The sequence below is a fragment of the Aquarana catesbeiana genome, linkage group LG01 (assembly GCF_042186555.1).
Source record: "Aquarana catesbeiana isolate 2022-GZ linkage group LG01, ASM4218655v1, whole genome shotgun sequence".
NCBI classification, from domain to species: Eukaryota; Metazoa; Chordata; class Amphibia; order Anura; family Ranidae; genus Aquarana; species Aquarana catesbeiana.
In genome coordinates, this window is record NC_133324.1 from 552279999 (window position 1) to 552296008 (window position 16010).

The window sequence follows — 16010 nt, forward strand, 5'->3', positions numbered from 1 at the left end:
GAGTAAAAAACTTTTTTTTTTCCTTCAAAATTTTCTTTTTGCTTTGCAAAAAATAAAAAACTCTATGGTGATTAAATACCAAAAGAAAGCTCTATTTGTGTGAACAAAAGGATACAAATTGTGATTGGGTACAGCATTGCATGACCCACGCAATTGTCATTCAAAGTGTGACAGCGCTGAAAGCTGAAAATTGGCCTAGGCAGGAAGGGAGTGAAAATGCCTGGTATTGAAGTGGTTAAATGGTCAGCCAATATTTGTTATATACTAGTTTCTAATTCTGAGGACTCCTTCACACCAGTGGCAATTTCTGTCACCCCTTGTAAAGTGTTACGTAAAGTGGTTGTGAAGGTAAAATGTTTTTTTTTTTTTACCTTAATGCATTCTATGCTATCATTTTAAGTACAGCTTCCCCCCGTAGCCCTCCTTAGTACTCACCCGAACCCAATTTCGGTCCAGCACTGCACACATCTGTAAGTCAAAACTTGTGAGCAGAGAGTGAGGGGCCCGGGGCTGAGCTGGACTGTGTGCCTGAATAGACGCAAACAGCCTGGCTCAGGAGTGAGCCCGCATGAGTACCCCCATAGGGTGCGGCTTCTTTTGGGGCACCTGGGGGGGGGGAGCCAGGAGCACTGGTGGTGGACCTGAGAACAGGAGGATTAAGGTTGCTCTGTGGAAAACCATTGCACAGAGAAGGTAAGTATGACATGTTTGTTATTTTAACGAAAAAACCCTGGAAGCTTTACAATCACTTTAACTGCAGGACATATTCACAGAAACTATATGGATCCTAAACATCTTCCGCCTGGTCTAATGTAATAATATGGCCAGGCTGGAGCACTCCTATCCTGGGTGGGCATCATATGACGTCCTCCCAGTCGTGCCCCTAGGCACGACTGGGAGGCTTGTGACCCACTGTGTTTGATGATCTAGTGGTCTGAACACAGATTGTTGTACCGAGCCGCTTTGTGCAGCCCTGATACCATGTGATCACTGTGACCAATCACAGCAACCCCATGTCAGTTGTAAACAATGGCTTTCATACAAATCCATTGTGTACTATTATGATGATCTCTGAGATTGGTCATGGTGATCGCATGGTACAGGGCAAATCACAGCGGACTTAATTGGCCAATCATCGCTATCACATTAGTACACAATGATACATAAATGGATGCCATTCACAAAGTAAAAATGACTGCTTTTACAGTGATCACCACTACAATAAGCAATCATAGTGTAAAAAGAAAAAAAAATCATGGTCACCTCCCCAGAGCAGTATGGTGTTACTATGGTGACACCGTACTGCTCTGGTAACAGATGGTAATAAAAAAAAAATTATAAAAAGAGAAAGAAAATTGAAAAAAATTATACTTTTAAAAAAAAATACTGTGACCTGTTAGTGTCCCTGTTCAATGCCACATCATTCATATGGTGAGGCTGTACTGCTCTGATGAATAAAAAAAATATTGACAAAATAAATTTTATTTAATTTCTTTATTTTTCTTTATTCTTTATTTTTCAAAAAAACTGTGACAAACAATTAAAACTGAAAAAAACTCAACATGCCTTTTACTAAATACCTTGGGGTGTCTACTGTCTAAAAAGGGGTTATTGGGAGGTATTTGTACTGTCCTGGCATTTTAGAGCCTCAAGAAATTATATTTCATTAGTAAATCAGGAATAATCAATTTTCAAAAATATATATTTTTGATATATATTACTGGATATATATTTTGAATATATATTACTGGAAGTCCAACCTGGCACCTCATGGCAAAGAACTAAAAGATCTAAAAAAAAAAGAATTGTTGCTCTACATAAAGTTCACCTAGGCTATAAGAAGATTGCAAAGACCCTGAAACTGAGCTGCAGCACGGTGGCCAAGACCATACAGTGGTTCAACAGGACAGGTTCCACTCAGAACAGGCCTTGCCATGGTCGACCAAAGAAGTTGAGTGCACGTGCTCAGCGTCATATCCAGAGGTTGTCTTTGGAAAATAGACGTATGAGTTCTGCCAGCATTGCTGCAGGGTTTTAAGGGGTGGGGGGTCAGCATGTCAGTGCTCATGCATCAAATTGTTCTGCATGGCTGTTGTCCCAGAAGGAAGCCTCTCCTAAAGATGATGCACAAGAAAGCCCGCAAACAGTTTGCTGAAGACAAGCAGACTAAGGACATGGATTACTGGAACCATGTCCTGTGGTCTGATGAGACCAAGATAAACTTATTTGGTTCAGATGGTGTCAAGCGTGTGTGACGGCAACCAGGTGAGGAGTACAAAGACAAGTGTGTCTTGCCTACAGTCAAGCATGGGAGGTGGGTGTGTCATGGTCTGGGGCTGCATGAGTGCTGCCGGCACTGGGAAGCTACAGTTCATTGAGGGAACAATGAATGCCAACATGTACTGTGACATACTGAAGCAGAGCATGATCCCCTCCCTTCAGAGACTGGGCCGCAGGGCAGTATTGCAACATGATAGCCACCCCAAACACCTCCAAGAAGACTACTGCCTTGCTAAAGAAGCTAAGGGTAAAGGTGATGGACTGGCCAAGTATGTCTCCAGACCTAAACCCTATTGAGCATCTGTGGGGCATCCTCAAATGGAAGGTGGAGGAGCACAAGGTCTCTAACACTTTTGTGAGATACTGTATTTATACGATCGTTTGTAAACTTTATAAGTTTCACAGAGTAAATCATATACACTAATTTGGCTTATTTTTACCAAAGAAATGTAGCAGAATACGTTTAAATTAATAAAGAAAGATTATTTATTTGCAAAAATTTTAAAATAGAAATGAAGAAACGCGTGTTTTTTCCCAAAATGTTCATTATGTTTTAGCTTGTATAGCAAAAAAAATATATATACTTTGGTTGAACTGACAATTCATTGCTTTTCTATTAAAAAGCTGCAGTGATTGTCTATGGAGAGCACAGGAAAATCATGCCTCTGGCAGTATTCCCCTCATTGGTCAAGGTTTATGATGGAGGGGGATGGGCCCCCTTCTCTGGGACATCTCCAGTGACATAGACCGACCAAGGGACACTGAAACTTGGAAAGTTAACATTAGTAAAATTACAATCGATAAAGTATTTTCAAAACTGTGTGGTGTTTTTATTAATGAAATCTCTCACCTTCACAAACTGGTGAGCTTGTCAGGGACCCCTAAAACCAGTTCCCTAGGGAAGGTGACACATAAGTTCCCCCTGCTGACACCCCCCTTAAAAAAAACTGAAAGTTAATACTCCTGGTGCCGACACTGTGTATAAACAGTTTTAGCATTTTGGAGAGCTCCTGTTGGCAAATTCCGCTAAAGGCCTACAAGTTATTTTGAGAACTGTTATGCCCCGTACACACGGTCGAATTTTCCGACGGAAAATGTGTGATAGGACCTTGTTGTTGGAAATTCCGATCGTGTGTAGGCTCCATCACACATTTTCCATTGGATTTTCCGACAGGATATAAAATTTTCCGACAACAAAATCCGTTGTCGGAAATTCCGATCGTGTGTACACAAATCTGACGGACAAAGTGCCACGCATGCTCAGAATAAATAAAGAGATGAAAGCTATTGGCCACTGCCCCGTTTATAGTCCCGACATACGTGTTTTACGTCACAGCGTTTAGAACGAGCGGATTTTTCGACAACTTTGTGTGACCGTGTGTATGCAAGACAAGTTTGAGCCAACATCCGTCGGAAAAAATCCTAGGATTTTGTTGTCGGAATGTCCGAACAAAGTCCGACCGTGTGTACAGGGCATTAGAGATTTGCCTGCTGTTTACCATGTGATATATTCAGTTAATGTATATTGTATTTACAGGCCAGGTACTTTGGGCCAGTTTTATTTGCTGTTTGTAATTTCTATATTATTAATATTTTTTTGGACACTTTGAATTTTGTTTAATATTACCTTTAGATTTTGTTTTTACTAATGCATATTTTTTAAATGTTTTAAAGGGCTTGTCAAGTAGTTCTTGAATTTGGACTATGTTCCTTTGAAAGCTATGTACAAAATACAATGCCAAATTTAAAATTCTTCTGAGGAGAACTGTAATCCTGAGAATGTTATGTTCAAGAAAGAAGAAGGCCAACCTAAAGCACTCAGCAACCATTGCTGTCCCTTCTATGAAAGGACATGGCTACCTCGATTACACAATTGAAAATCATGCTTCCAAAGCTTTTGAGAAGATGGATGAACTCAGGAGGAATAACCAGTTGTGTGATGTCCTAATAAAAGTTAACTGCAATGGTCAAGAAGAGGACTTCCCTGCACATAGGGTTGTACTTGCTTCCTGTAGCCCCTTTTTCAGGGCAATGTTTTCCAATAATTTTCGTGAATGTCAGGCCAAGGAAATCACCATCAAAGACATGTGTCCTTTAGTAATGCAGAGGTTGATAGAATTTGCATACTCTTCAAGAATAACAGTTGGAGAGAAGTGTGTCTTGCATGTACTTCTGGCTGCTACGAGATACCAGATGGAAGATGTATCTAAAGCATGCAGTGACTTTCTTGTCAAACACCTGGATGCTAGCAATGTCATTGGGATATCAAACTTTGCAGAGCAGATTGGTTGCACAGAGCTATATAAAGAAGGACGAGAATACATCAATAAGCACTTTAGTGAGGTAAGTGTTGCTTGTATCATGTAAAATGATCATAAACAATATTATTGGTAAAATATTATTTGAAAATATGTAAACATTTAGCATAAGTTTGTCAAATCAAAATTTCTATCTGGTTACATTGTCGCAGTCGTAGTTTGAGAACTAACTGCAAACACAAATGTTGAAATCTACAGTACATACTACATAGACTGCTTTACCATGTGAACATGTTCTAATCAATAAAAACGTGCACTTACTTAAATATGTTAAAACGGACCTTCCCACTAAAACAAAATAGCATGTAGCTGCACCTCCCCCTGCCCCATGCAAAATCTCTGGGTCTAAATAAAATTTAAAAAATTAGCAAGAAAAAGTAAACATTACTAAAGCTGCCCACAGACGGATCGAAATTTTGCTGGTTCCACATGTTAGATCCCTGTGTGGCTGTCCCTGTTCGACAGTATTTAATCCTTAGATCGACTTTTGTCAAACGGAAAGACTGGAACATTTTCTCGATCAGCAGCTGCAACCACTGATCAATGTATTCTGACAGCACAAAGTCCCAATGTCAGAATATAATGTGTCGGCAGGGGGTGGGAGATTCCTCTATTTATTATTTATTTATTTCAGGTACTTATATAGCGCCGTCAATTTACGCAGCGCTTTACATATACATTGTACATTCACATCAGTCCCTACCCTCAAGGAGCTTACAATCTAAGGTCCCTAACATTCATACATACTAGGGACAATTTTAGACAGGATCCAATTTACCTACCAGCATGTCTTTGGAGTGTGGGAGGAAACCGGAGTACCCGGAGGAAACCCACTCAGGCACAGGGAGAGCATGCAAACTCTAGGCAAGTAGTGGCGGGGTTGGGATTCGAACCAGCGACCCTTCTTACTGCTAGGCGAGAGTGCTACCCACTACACCACTGTATATATATCTCCTAATCAGGTTTTGGTAGTAATATAATAAACCCAGGCGGAATGGTATGTGAAACCTCACCTAAACCTTTGTGTGGACAGTCACCCGGCACTTAATGGGAGTCCTACTCACAGCCTCCGAGGAGGGGAAGCGAGAGGAGAACCGCTCCCCGGATGATAAGAGCTTGAGGAACACAGCGATAACAGCCTTAATTTCAATTGCTGTGTTCCCCGCCGCTCACTGTCACATACAGCCCCTCTTCCTGGTCCCGGGACTTTGATAAACAGATCACCCATCCAATTCCAGGACGGGTGATCTGTCTATCAAAGGAGAAGGGGCTGTATGTGATGGCGAACGGCAGGGAACACAGAGTACCTTATAAGATACCCAGGCACTTTGTCCCACCCTTTCTCCGTGAGGATAATCAAAACCAGGGTTGCTGTGTATCCTCTTCCAGACATTCTTACCCAATTGCCGCACCCAACGTCATAAGTACCCTGCAGGGAAATATGCTCACTGATAGTAATGGCAGAAACCAGGCGCAAGGGAATCATGGCAAAACCTCAGGCAAATATTCGCTCTGCTGATGGTATGCAAGGTAAACAAACTTCTCAGATCGAGGCTTGCACCGGAGTAGGACCCTATGGACTGAATGCACTCTTCTCTGCATTTGATTCTTTGCCTTCTGCCTTACTTTTCTGTGCTGATGCCCTTGAACATGTCATGGAATACATTTATAGAATGGCTTTCGTTTCTGTCCATATGCGCTGAAGCTGCCTGTGAAAGATGTCCCAGTTGTATGTCCTTTGAAGGAGGATGTCTCTTTAGGGAGGCAATTGACAAATTCATAAAAGATGTCACAGGAGTTAAAGTCCTTCAACAACAGAAGGCTTCAAAATCCCTCTCATCAGCGGGTTCTGAAGATACAGAGGACCACACTGCTTTTCCTAGGCTTTATCTTCAAACCAAAATGTAGCCCTTTCTTTTGGTGCAAGACTTATAACACAAAGCCCACCAAGTCTGCCATAAAACCCTAATGAAGGGGCACCTGCACTTCTAAAGGCCGTATACACGATCATACTTTTTGACAACAAACATGCAAATTAGCTGTTTTGGAGCAACATCCGACCGTGTGTACGCTCCATCAGACAAACTTTTTCTATTTTCATGGGACTTTTGTTGGCTGTGCAAACGCACAAACTTTCCGGCAACAAAAGTCCGATGGAGCAAAGTCCGATCGTGTGTACACAAAACCATTAGACTTTTGTACAAACTACAGTACGCAGCCGCGAGAATGTTTCCAGCGCGATCCCATCGCACTGGTTCTCGGTGACAGGGTACTGTACATCTCGCGCTGGCTGCAATAGGAAAAACACATTTTCCTATTGCAGCCAGCATGAGAGGGAATGCCCCTCTGGGAGCATACCAGGCCCTTAGGTCTGGTATGGATTTGAAGAGGAACCCCCTACGTCGAAGAAACGGCGTGGGGGTCCCCCCAAAATCCATACCAGAGCCTTATCCGAGCACGCAGCCCGGCCGGTCAGGAAAGGGTGTGGGGACGAGCGACCTCCCCCCCTCCTGAACCGTACCAAGCTGCATGCCCTCAACATGTGGGTTGGGTGCTTTGGGGGAGGGGAGCGCCCTGGAGGGGAACCCATGCCAGTTTTTTATTTAAAATTTGGCATGGAGTTCCCCTCATGATTCATACCAAACACAGTGCCTGGCATTGGCGGGGATCCAAGTCAGATCCCCGCACCAGTGTGAACCCGGCTTGCAAGGTGTCAATCTCGCCGATTAAAAGCGGCAAGATTGACACAATATCAGAAAATACAGAAGTTGACCAAAGGGTGGTGGTAAAGAGCTGAAAATCAACATGATTTGGTGAAAGTTGGCTGAAAAAGTTCTGCCGTGTGTATGCAATACAAACTTATGGCCAATGCCCTTTGTACAAAAATCCACAAAGTCCTATCGTGTGTATGAAGCTTAAGACCCCATACACACTAATAGATTTTCTTCAGATTTTTGTCTTCAGATTTACCCAACCATTTAATATGAGGTCAAACCTTAAAGGCCCATACACACGGTCAAAAAACCTGAAGATAATCTTCGTCCGATGAACGATCTGCCGATTTTCTGATCGTTAGTATGCTGCTTTTGACAGCCGATTACGAATTTTCGGCAGACAAAAACTGGATGTGCAGGCTTGAAAATTTTTTTCTGATGTGACCACAATGTCCGATTTTCTTTTCATTAGTACGGTTTTCTGACAAAAAAAATCTAGGCATGCTCAGAAATGAAAGAACACATACAAAACAATTTAACACGTTATATCACTTCTGACATTGAATTCTGTCGTCAGAAAATTTTCTGTTGGTGAGTACCTTCTTCACTTTCAATTTGAGACTAGCATCAAACAAAAAACTGTCAAATTCATCCAATAATCTGACCGTGTGTACAAGGCTTAAGAGTTTCAATATATATGCAATCAGGCAGGCCCTTGCACTGCATGGTTTTGTTAAATCTGAAGACAAAAATCTGCAGAAAATCTAATCGTGTGTATGGGGCTTAAGAGTTGGGGGACGTCTGTTGCAGTTTTTATTCCTCTTGGTCCCAGAAATCCCAGGGCTATGGGTTCAATCAGTGCTTTCAAAGGGTTACAAAATAGAGCTCCAAAATCTACTCCATTATCATTTTCTTCTCTCAAACAAGCCAAAATCTGCCCAAGGACAGTCAGATTTACAAACTGCCCTGAACCATCTCTTTAGCCCTGGTTCACACAGGGGCGGCACGACTTGCAGGTCGCCTCACCGAGGCGACCTGCACGCGACTTCCACGGCGACTTGCAAAACGACTTCTGTACAGAAGTCTATGCAAGTCGCCTCAAGTCGCTCCCAAAGTAGTACAGGAACCTTTTTCTAAGTCGGTGCGACTTGCGTCGCTCCTATTAGAACGGTTCCATTGTACAGAACGGGAGGCGACTTGTCAGGCGGCTAGGTCACCTGACAAGTCGCCCCTGTGTGAACCGGCACTAAGAGTGGTTCACAGGGAGTGGTTGTTCTGGTTCCTCTGAAGGACAGGTTCAAAGGATTCTGTTCAAATCTGTTCATAGTGCCAGAACCAAAAAGGGGGGTATTTGTCCTATCCTGGACCTAAAATCCCTAAACGAATACCTTTGAATTCACAAGTTCAGCATGGAATCTGCAAGGTCAGTTATTGCCTCTTTATGGGAAAACCTAGTTTTAGTAGATATTTAAGATGCTTACCTCTATATTCACATTTATAAACCTCACCAGCACTACTCTGCATCTGGGATATTCACAAAGGTGCTTGCAACTCTTCTTGCCTCCTTAAGAAGCCCCATAAGAAGATTACTGGGTACCTAGACAACCTTATTCTGAAGAATTAAGAAAAAAAAAATGGAGATCACCAGTCTCCCCTTCAGCCTTGGAATCATGCCCGGACCCGGAACAGTGGGGCCAGTGTGTAATGTTTGCTTCAGGTACTGGATTCTGCATTCAGGGCTCACCTTGGTGGGTGGTGTAACAAGTGCGTTAGCTGCAGAGTGATTAATATATATATATATATATATATATATATATATATCAATGTCCAGAGCCCTGGTCCATTCATGTGGCACCCAGACCCAAGGACTCGTTCTCCACCTTGGCGGGCAAAGCCTGTACTCTGGATGGGACCACCAAAGTGGATAAGGTAACACAGGGTCTCCTTGTACTTTTACGTAGCAGTTCCTGACTACACACATCTTGTTGGATTATTACCTGGATATATACTACACTAAATCCCTAATCCTATAAGACATACTGCAGTGCTAAGCACACACACTGTTATAAAAGCACAGGTAATGGGGTAATCTAAAAACTGAGTGTTTTTTACCCTTACTGTTATTGTCTCACTTACTCAGCCTCATAGGTAAGGTTATGATAAGTCTCTATTGCTGTATTCTGTTGTTTTTTTCTTTGCTGCACATTCTTACTTGCTGCTTCACAAAGTAAACCTTTTCCTACACCACCTTGCAGCTTACAATCTCATATGAGAGATCCTCTAACTTTAAAGTGATTATAAAGCTTTGTTTTTTGTTATAAAAATATACTGTACTTACATGCTCTGTGCAATGGTTTTGCACAAAGCAGCCCCAATCTTCTTCTGGGGTCCCCAGTTGGTGCTCCTGGCTCCTCTTCTTCATCGGGTGTCTGCAGGGAAATCCACTTTCCCTTGGGGCACCCATGCGTGCTCGCTCCCGAGTTGCACTGCAGCGTCCATTGACACAGACAGCAGGACTCGGCCCTGCCCTCTGCTCTCGTGTCACCTAATTTGATGGACAGCAGTGGAAGTCAGTTGCTCCCGCTGTTATCAATCTGTCCAATGAGGAGAGAGACAGCAGCAGGAGCCGTTGCGCTCATGCACATCACTGGATCGGATGGGCATAGGTAACGAAAAGGGGGGGTTTGGGGGGCAGCTGCAGCACAGAAGGTTTTTCACCTTAATGCATAGAATGCATTAAGGTGAAAAACCTTAAGGCTTTAGAACCACTTTAACTGCAATGTGATGGGTTTTACGCCCCAACTACCTACTGTACACTTTAATGTAGTTTTTATATTACTGGACTCACCACACCTGGTGTTGCTAAAAAAGTACATCCTTAATCAAATCCTGAACTTTCGTGTTCCAGGGTGTCTTGGAGACATTTTTTTAAAAAAAGCTCCTGAGTTAAATCTCTGAATGATTTGCCCAAACACTGATACTTTAACTTCCCACTTCCGACACCACCCTTGTACTGCTAAGGGTATCTGGGTCTAATCATTTTATTTACATTCCCTTCAGCACAACATTGTGTCTATCATTGACCCTATGTTCATAAACAGGCTGGCATTGGCACCCTTTAGTTGCATCTCTATGAAATGTTCTATAGGAATGTAATTTTCCCTCCCTGTGTCCTGTCTTGATGGCATGTTAAACATTTACAAATTGCCTTATGGGTAGGGTCAGGACTGTCAACTATGGCTACCTGCCATGTATTCCCTTCACAACTGACCTGTCTTCCGTTCCTCACAAAGCAGTTCCCTTATGAGACTCCCCCCTCCTCTTCCACCCAGCTGGGTGGTTATTTTGCACTTCTTCCTGGACTTCTGCCCCCCAGGGAAAGTGTCCCTCTTTTCCTACTTGACCCCATTCACCAAAGAGGTTGGGGTTCTTGGGTTCCTTACAGCATCTAGCATTGGTCCTTCTCAGGGGGTTACAGGGCCATTGCCTGTTTTTTTGTGCTCATTTAACAGTTTTTTGACAGTTGGCTTTGCTGATTCCTGATTCCTGCTTCGGCTACCAGGCGCTTGTTCTCTTGCCTGTTGGTTTGAGTCTGTTGACCCTTCTTGTTCTTCCTGTGGCCCTGTTGCTGCAATTACGCCACAGTGTTTCCCACTCCTTGATTTAGTGCTTGGGGATGTCTCATGGTCTAAGAATCAAATCATATAACCTGTACTGTATGAATAAAAAAACTGTCAAAAATGTTAAAAATGACAAGAGACAGTTTTTGACAATTCCTTTATTTAAATGCTTCTTCTTTCTTCTATCTTCCTTCGGTTTCTTCCTCCATCTTCTTCTTCTTCTGTTTCTTCTGGCTCTTCTGGTTCTTTCTCCGGTGTTCTCGTCCAGCATCTCCTCTGCGGCGTCGGCGTCTTCTTCCCTTCTTCTCCTCGGGCCGCTCCGCATCCATGATGGCATGGAGGGAGGCTCCCGCTCTTCTCTTCATCTTATTCTCTTCTTCATCTTCTTCTCTTCTTCATCTTCTTATTTTCTTCATCTTCTTCTCCGGGCCGCTCCGCATCCATGGTGGCATGGAGGGAGGCTCCCGCTGTGTGACGCTTCTCCTCTTCTGACGGTTCTTAAATAACGGGGGGGCACCCGGTGACCCCGCCCCCCTCTGATGCACGGTGACTTGACGGGACTTCCCTGTGGCATTCACCGTGCATCACAGAGGGGCGGGGTCACCGGGTGGCCCCGGCCCCGTTACTTAAGAACCGTCAGAAGAGGAGAAGCGTCACACAGCGGGAGCCTCCCTCCATGCCACCATGGATGCGGAGCAGCCCGGAGAAGAAGATGAAGAAGAGAAGAAGATGAAGAAGATGAAGAAGAGAAGAAGATGAAGAGAAGAGCGGGAGCCTCCCTCCATGCCATCATGGATGCGGAGCGGCCCGAGGAGAAGAAGGGAAAAAGACGCCGCTGCCGCGGAGGAGATGCTGGACGAGAACACCGGAGGAAGAATCAGAAGAGCCAGAAGAACCAGAAGAAGAAGATGGAGGAAGAAACCGAAAGAAGATAGAAGAAAGAAGAAAGAAGAAGCATTTAAATAAAGGAATTGTCAAAAACTGTCTCTTGTCATTTTTAACATTTTTGACAGTTTTTTAGTGAAATGGTACCATTTCACACAGGGGGGAGGGCCGGGATCTGGGGGTCCCCTTGTTAAAGGGGGCTTCCAGATTCCGATAAGCCCCCCGCCCGCAGACCCCCACAACCACCGGCCAGGGTTGTGGGGATGAGGCCCTTGTCCTCATCAACATGGGGACAAGGTGTTTTGGGGGGGCTACCCCAAAGCACCCTCCCAATGTTGAGGGCATGTGGCCTGGTACGGTTCAGGAGGGGGGCTGCTCTCTCGTCCCACCCTTTTCCTGCGGCCTGCCAGGTTGCGTACTCGGATAAGAGTCTGGTATGGATTTTTGGGGGGACCCCACGCCTTTTTTTTTTTTTTTTTTTTAATTTTGGCGCAGGTTTCCCTTACAATCCATACCAGACCTGAAGGGTCTGGTATGAAATTTAGGGGGACCCCCCACGTCATTTTTTTTTTTTTAATTTTGGTTCGGGGTTCCCCTGTGGGGAATTCCCATGCCGTTTTTATCAATGAACTTCTATGTGTATTGTCGGACCGGCAATTCATTAATAGCCGTGAGTAGTTTTAAATTACTTTTTTCCTTTGAAATGTCATTTTGCTGTCAGACTGTTCTAAACACGGGAAACATGTGCCCCTTTACAGGCATACTATAGACACCCCCCAGGTATGAAATTTAAAGGGATATTACACTTTTATTGTTTCACTTTAAGCATTATTAAAATCACTGCTCCCGAAAAAAACACTGTTTAACTTTTTTTTGCATTGATCCATGTCCCCTGGGGCAGGACCCAGGTCCCCAAACACTTTTTATGACAATACCATGAATATAAGCCTTTAAAATTAGCACTTTTGATTTCTCCCGTAGACTTTTAAAGGGTATTCAGCGGCATTCGAATTTGCCGCGAACACAGCAAATTGTTCGCTGTTTGGCAAACTTGCGAACAGCCGATGTTCGACTCAAACTTGAAGCTCATCCCTACTCCTAAATATGGACTTATAAATGGATTGTAAATATTCATATTTTTCCCAACAAATGAATTTCTAACTGTACATGTGGTTTTCGTTTGGGAAATTTCATTCATACCAAAATCTAATTTTAAAAGCCTATGAAGTTTGAAGTGCTTTCAAACAGCATTCTTCTAATCTGTTGATGTTATCGTATATGCTGACAATGTTTTTTGTAGGAATACTCATTTGAAAATCTGCCAGTGTATGGCCAGCTTTACTTTTCCTGGGACTCATCCTTGATCTTAAAGGTGATTATGCTGATTCATTTTAACATAGGCTGAAAGCGAGATGTAAAACAAGGAGCTGCCAAGCTAAACAAAAAATAGGGGTTTTAACTGCTTGACTATACAGTGTAACAGAGCTCTTTAAATCACAAGATTGAATGAATAGAATATATTATTTGGCAGGTACAACCAAAGTATATAAATTTCAACTCTGGATTGTTGGTTGCCTGGAATTCCACTTTCAGACTGATATACTGTAGAAATTGTGTAGTTTATACAAAGATTAAAGGGGTTGTAAAGGTAAAAATTTTTTCACCTTAATGCATTCTATGCATTAAGGTGAAAAAACTACTAACCATACCGCCGTCCCCAGCCCCCCCGTTTTACTTACCTGACCCCTCGAAATTCGGCTGCTCGTTCACGTCCTCGATTCCGCTGCTCAGCCTGGCCGCTGATTGGCTACAGTGGATGGATTGGAAGCAGCGCAGCCATTGGCCGAGTGATACAGCGAGCGGCTATAGCCGCCGGCTGTATCACGGGAGCGCGCCCGCAATAACTAACCACCATGCGAGGGAGCTCGCATTAAGGTGGTTAATTATTGCGGGGAGGAGCTGAGACAGCCGCCGAGGGACCCCAGAAGAGCAGGTTCGGGGCCACTCTGTGCAGAACGAGCTGCACAGTGAAGGTAAGTATAACATGTTTGTTATTTAAAAAAAATAAAAAAAATACCTTTACAACCCCTTTAAAGCAGAACTAAAGTCAGTATACTGTACTTACCGCCTCTCTAATGTCCTTCGCCAGCCCAGGCATCTTCTCCCCAAGTTCTGGTCTTTGGGCCGGTGTGGGATGACATTACTACTGTACATGTGCAGGAGTCAGTCATCCCTGCACATGGGGACTGTGCTGGCAATGTATGCTGAGCTACACATGTGCAGCTCAGTTTACATGCTTGAGGATGCTGTAAGCAGGCAGTTAGGTTTATTTTATTGTAGAAGAGACATTTCATGTCTCTTCTGCAATAAATAGCCTACCTGCTCACATGTGTTATGAAAATGCCTTCAGTTCTGCTTTAACTGTGTAAAAATAGAATCTCTCATTTTTAAACTACATCCTTTCTAAATCATGGGCTAAATCCTAGCATGAAATTATTTCAGCTAAAAAAATAAACTTCGCCAGGTAAAGCAACTTTCTCTTCAATCCCAGATCTTGATCCTAAGTTTTTTTCTGTTTGATAACTACAATTTCAGCCAGTGAAACATGTTAAATAACATACAAGACTTGTCCTGGTTGTCTTAAGTTTTTTTTTTAAACTTTATTTACCTTCATTAATTAACTATACAACTTTTAGTGCATCACAGTTGTCAATATAAAAATACAGTACAATGTTACATGGTCAGGTTGCAAAAAAAACACAAGTCCATCTAGTTTAACCATACAACAATACCGTAAAACAAATAAATAGAAAACCTCCATATACACAAACCTATCACAATTAATTCAGATGAAGGAGAACAAATACTTGTAACGTACAATGTAAAGAAAAGTAATGTGAAGTACATTTTTTTTTTATTTTTTATTTCAGGTAACCAAAGAAGAAGAGTTTCTAAACCTTAATCACTGCGAACTGTTGGACTTGGTTAGTCAGGAAAGCCTAAATGTGCTTTGTGAGACAGAGGTATACAATGCCTGTGTAAGATGGATGCAGTGGGATGTGAGCAGCAGAGCTCAGTATTTTAATGTCTTGTTAAATGCCATTCATCTCTATGCTTTGCCCCCAAAATTTCTGGCAGTGCAGCTAAAGCATTGCCCCATTCTCAATAAGGAAAACTCATGTAGGAAGTTTCTGTATAAGATTTTCCAAGAAATGTCATTACATAAGCCTCTTCCACCAACGAAAGTACGGGGAAATCAGCTTATTTATGTAGCGGGTGGATACCAACAGAATTCTCTGACCTCTCTGGAGGCCTTAAATCCACATACTATGGAATGGATCACGCTTGCTGACATGTTGGAGCCCAGGAGTGGTCTTGGAGCCTGTACTGTGAGTGGACTGCTTTACACTGTAGGAGGGAGAAATCATTCTGCTACAGAAAATGCAGATTCAGACTCTTTAAGCTGCTTTAATCCGATGACCAATCAATGGACAAAAAGAGCACCAATGAATGTACCAAGAAATCGTGTTGGAGTAGGTGTAATAGATGGAGCCATTTATGCTGTTGGGGGTTCTTCTGCCTCTGAACACCACAAAAGTGTTGAAAGGTAAGACGAAAGGCGTAAGACAAAAACAAAAGAGAACTTAGAAAAAGGCAATATTCTTTCTTAACTCTTCATGCAGATTACTTGAACATATTGAGCACAACTTACAGTACATTTAGAGCACAAAATCTCATTGCTCTGAACAGAGCCTTTCAAAGAAGGAAGAAGTGTAATGGACATAACTAATACTTATTCTGCACTTATTAACGCAGTATATTTTCAAATAACATACCGTCATTTCTGTTTTTGTTTAAGTTGATAGAAGTTGGGCAGTGATTCAACCTAATGCCTATTGGTAGTGAAATTCCTTTTACAAAGAGGTTTCAAAAAGACATACAAAAGTGAAATAATGAACACTGTAAGAATACAAAATAAGGTTAGAGTGCAACAAGATAAACAATGTATAATGAGAAACTATATATTCTGTAAGCATGTGAAAGTCTGAAAAACCGTAGTATGCAGATAGAGAATATTTGCAGGAGAGTTTGTGTGAGAGAACAGAGGGGTTGATTTACTAAAGGCAAATCCACTTTGCATTACAAGTGCACGGAAAGTGCACTTGGAAGTGCACTTGTAAGTGCAGTCGCTG

General features: G+C 42.7%; 1 protein-coding gene across 1 annotated transcript in view; it reads left to right on the plus strand.

Moving 5' to 3' along the window:
• LOC141105785 (kelch-like ECH-associated protein 1A) overlaps positions 1-16010 on the plus strand; it is a 41349-nt gene that overhangs the window by 14408 nt on the left and 10931 nt on the right. The window contains exons 3-4 of the mRNA XM_073595903.1: positions 3955-4623; positions 14748-15424. Of these exons, the coding sequence (XP_073452004.1) occupies positions 4060-4623; positions 14748-15424 (1241 nt within the window). The 5' untranslated portion in view covers positions 3955-4059. The remainder of the gene's footprint in view (positions 1-3954; positions 4624-14747; positions 15425-16010) is intronic.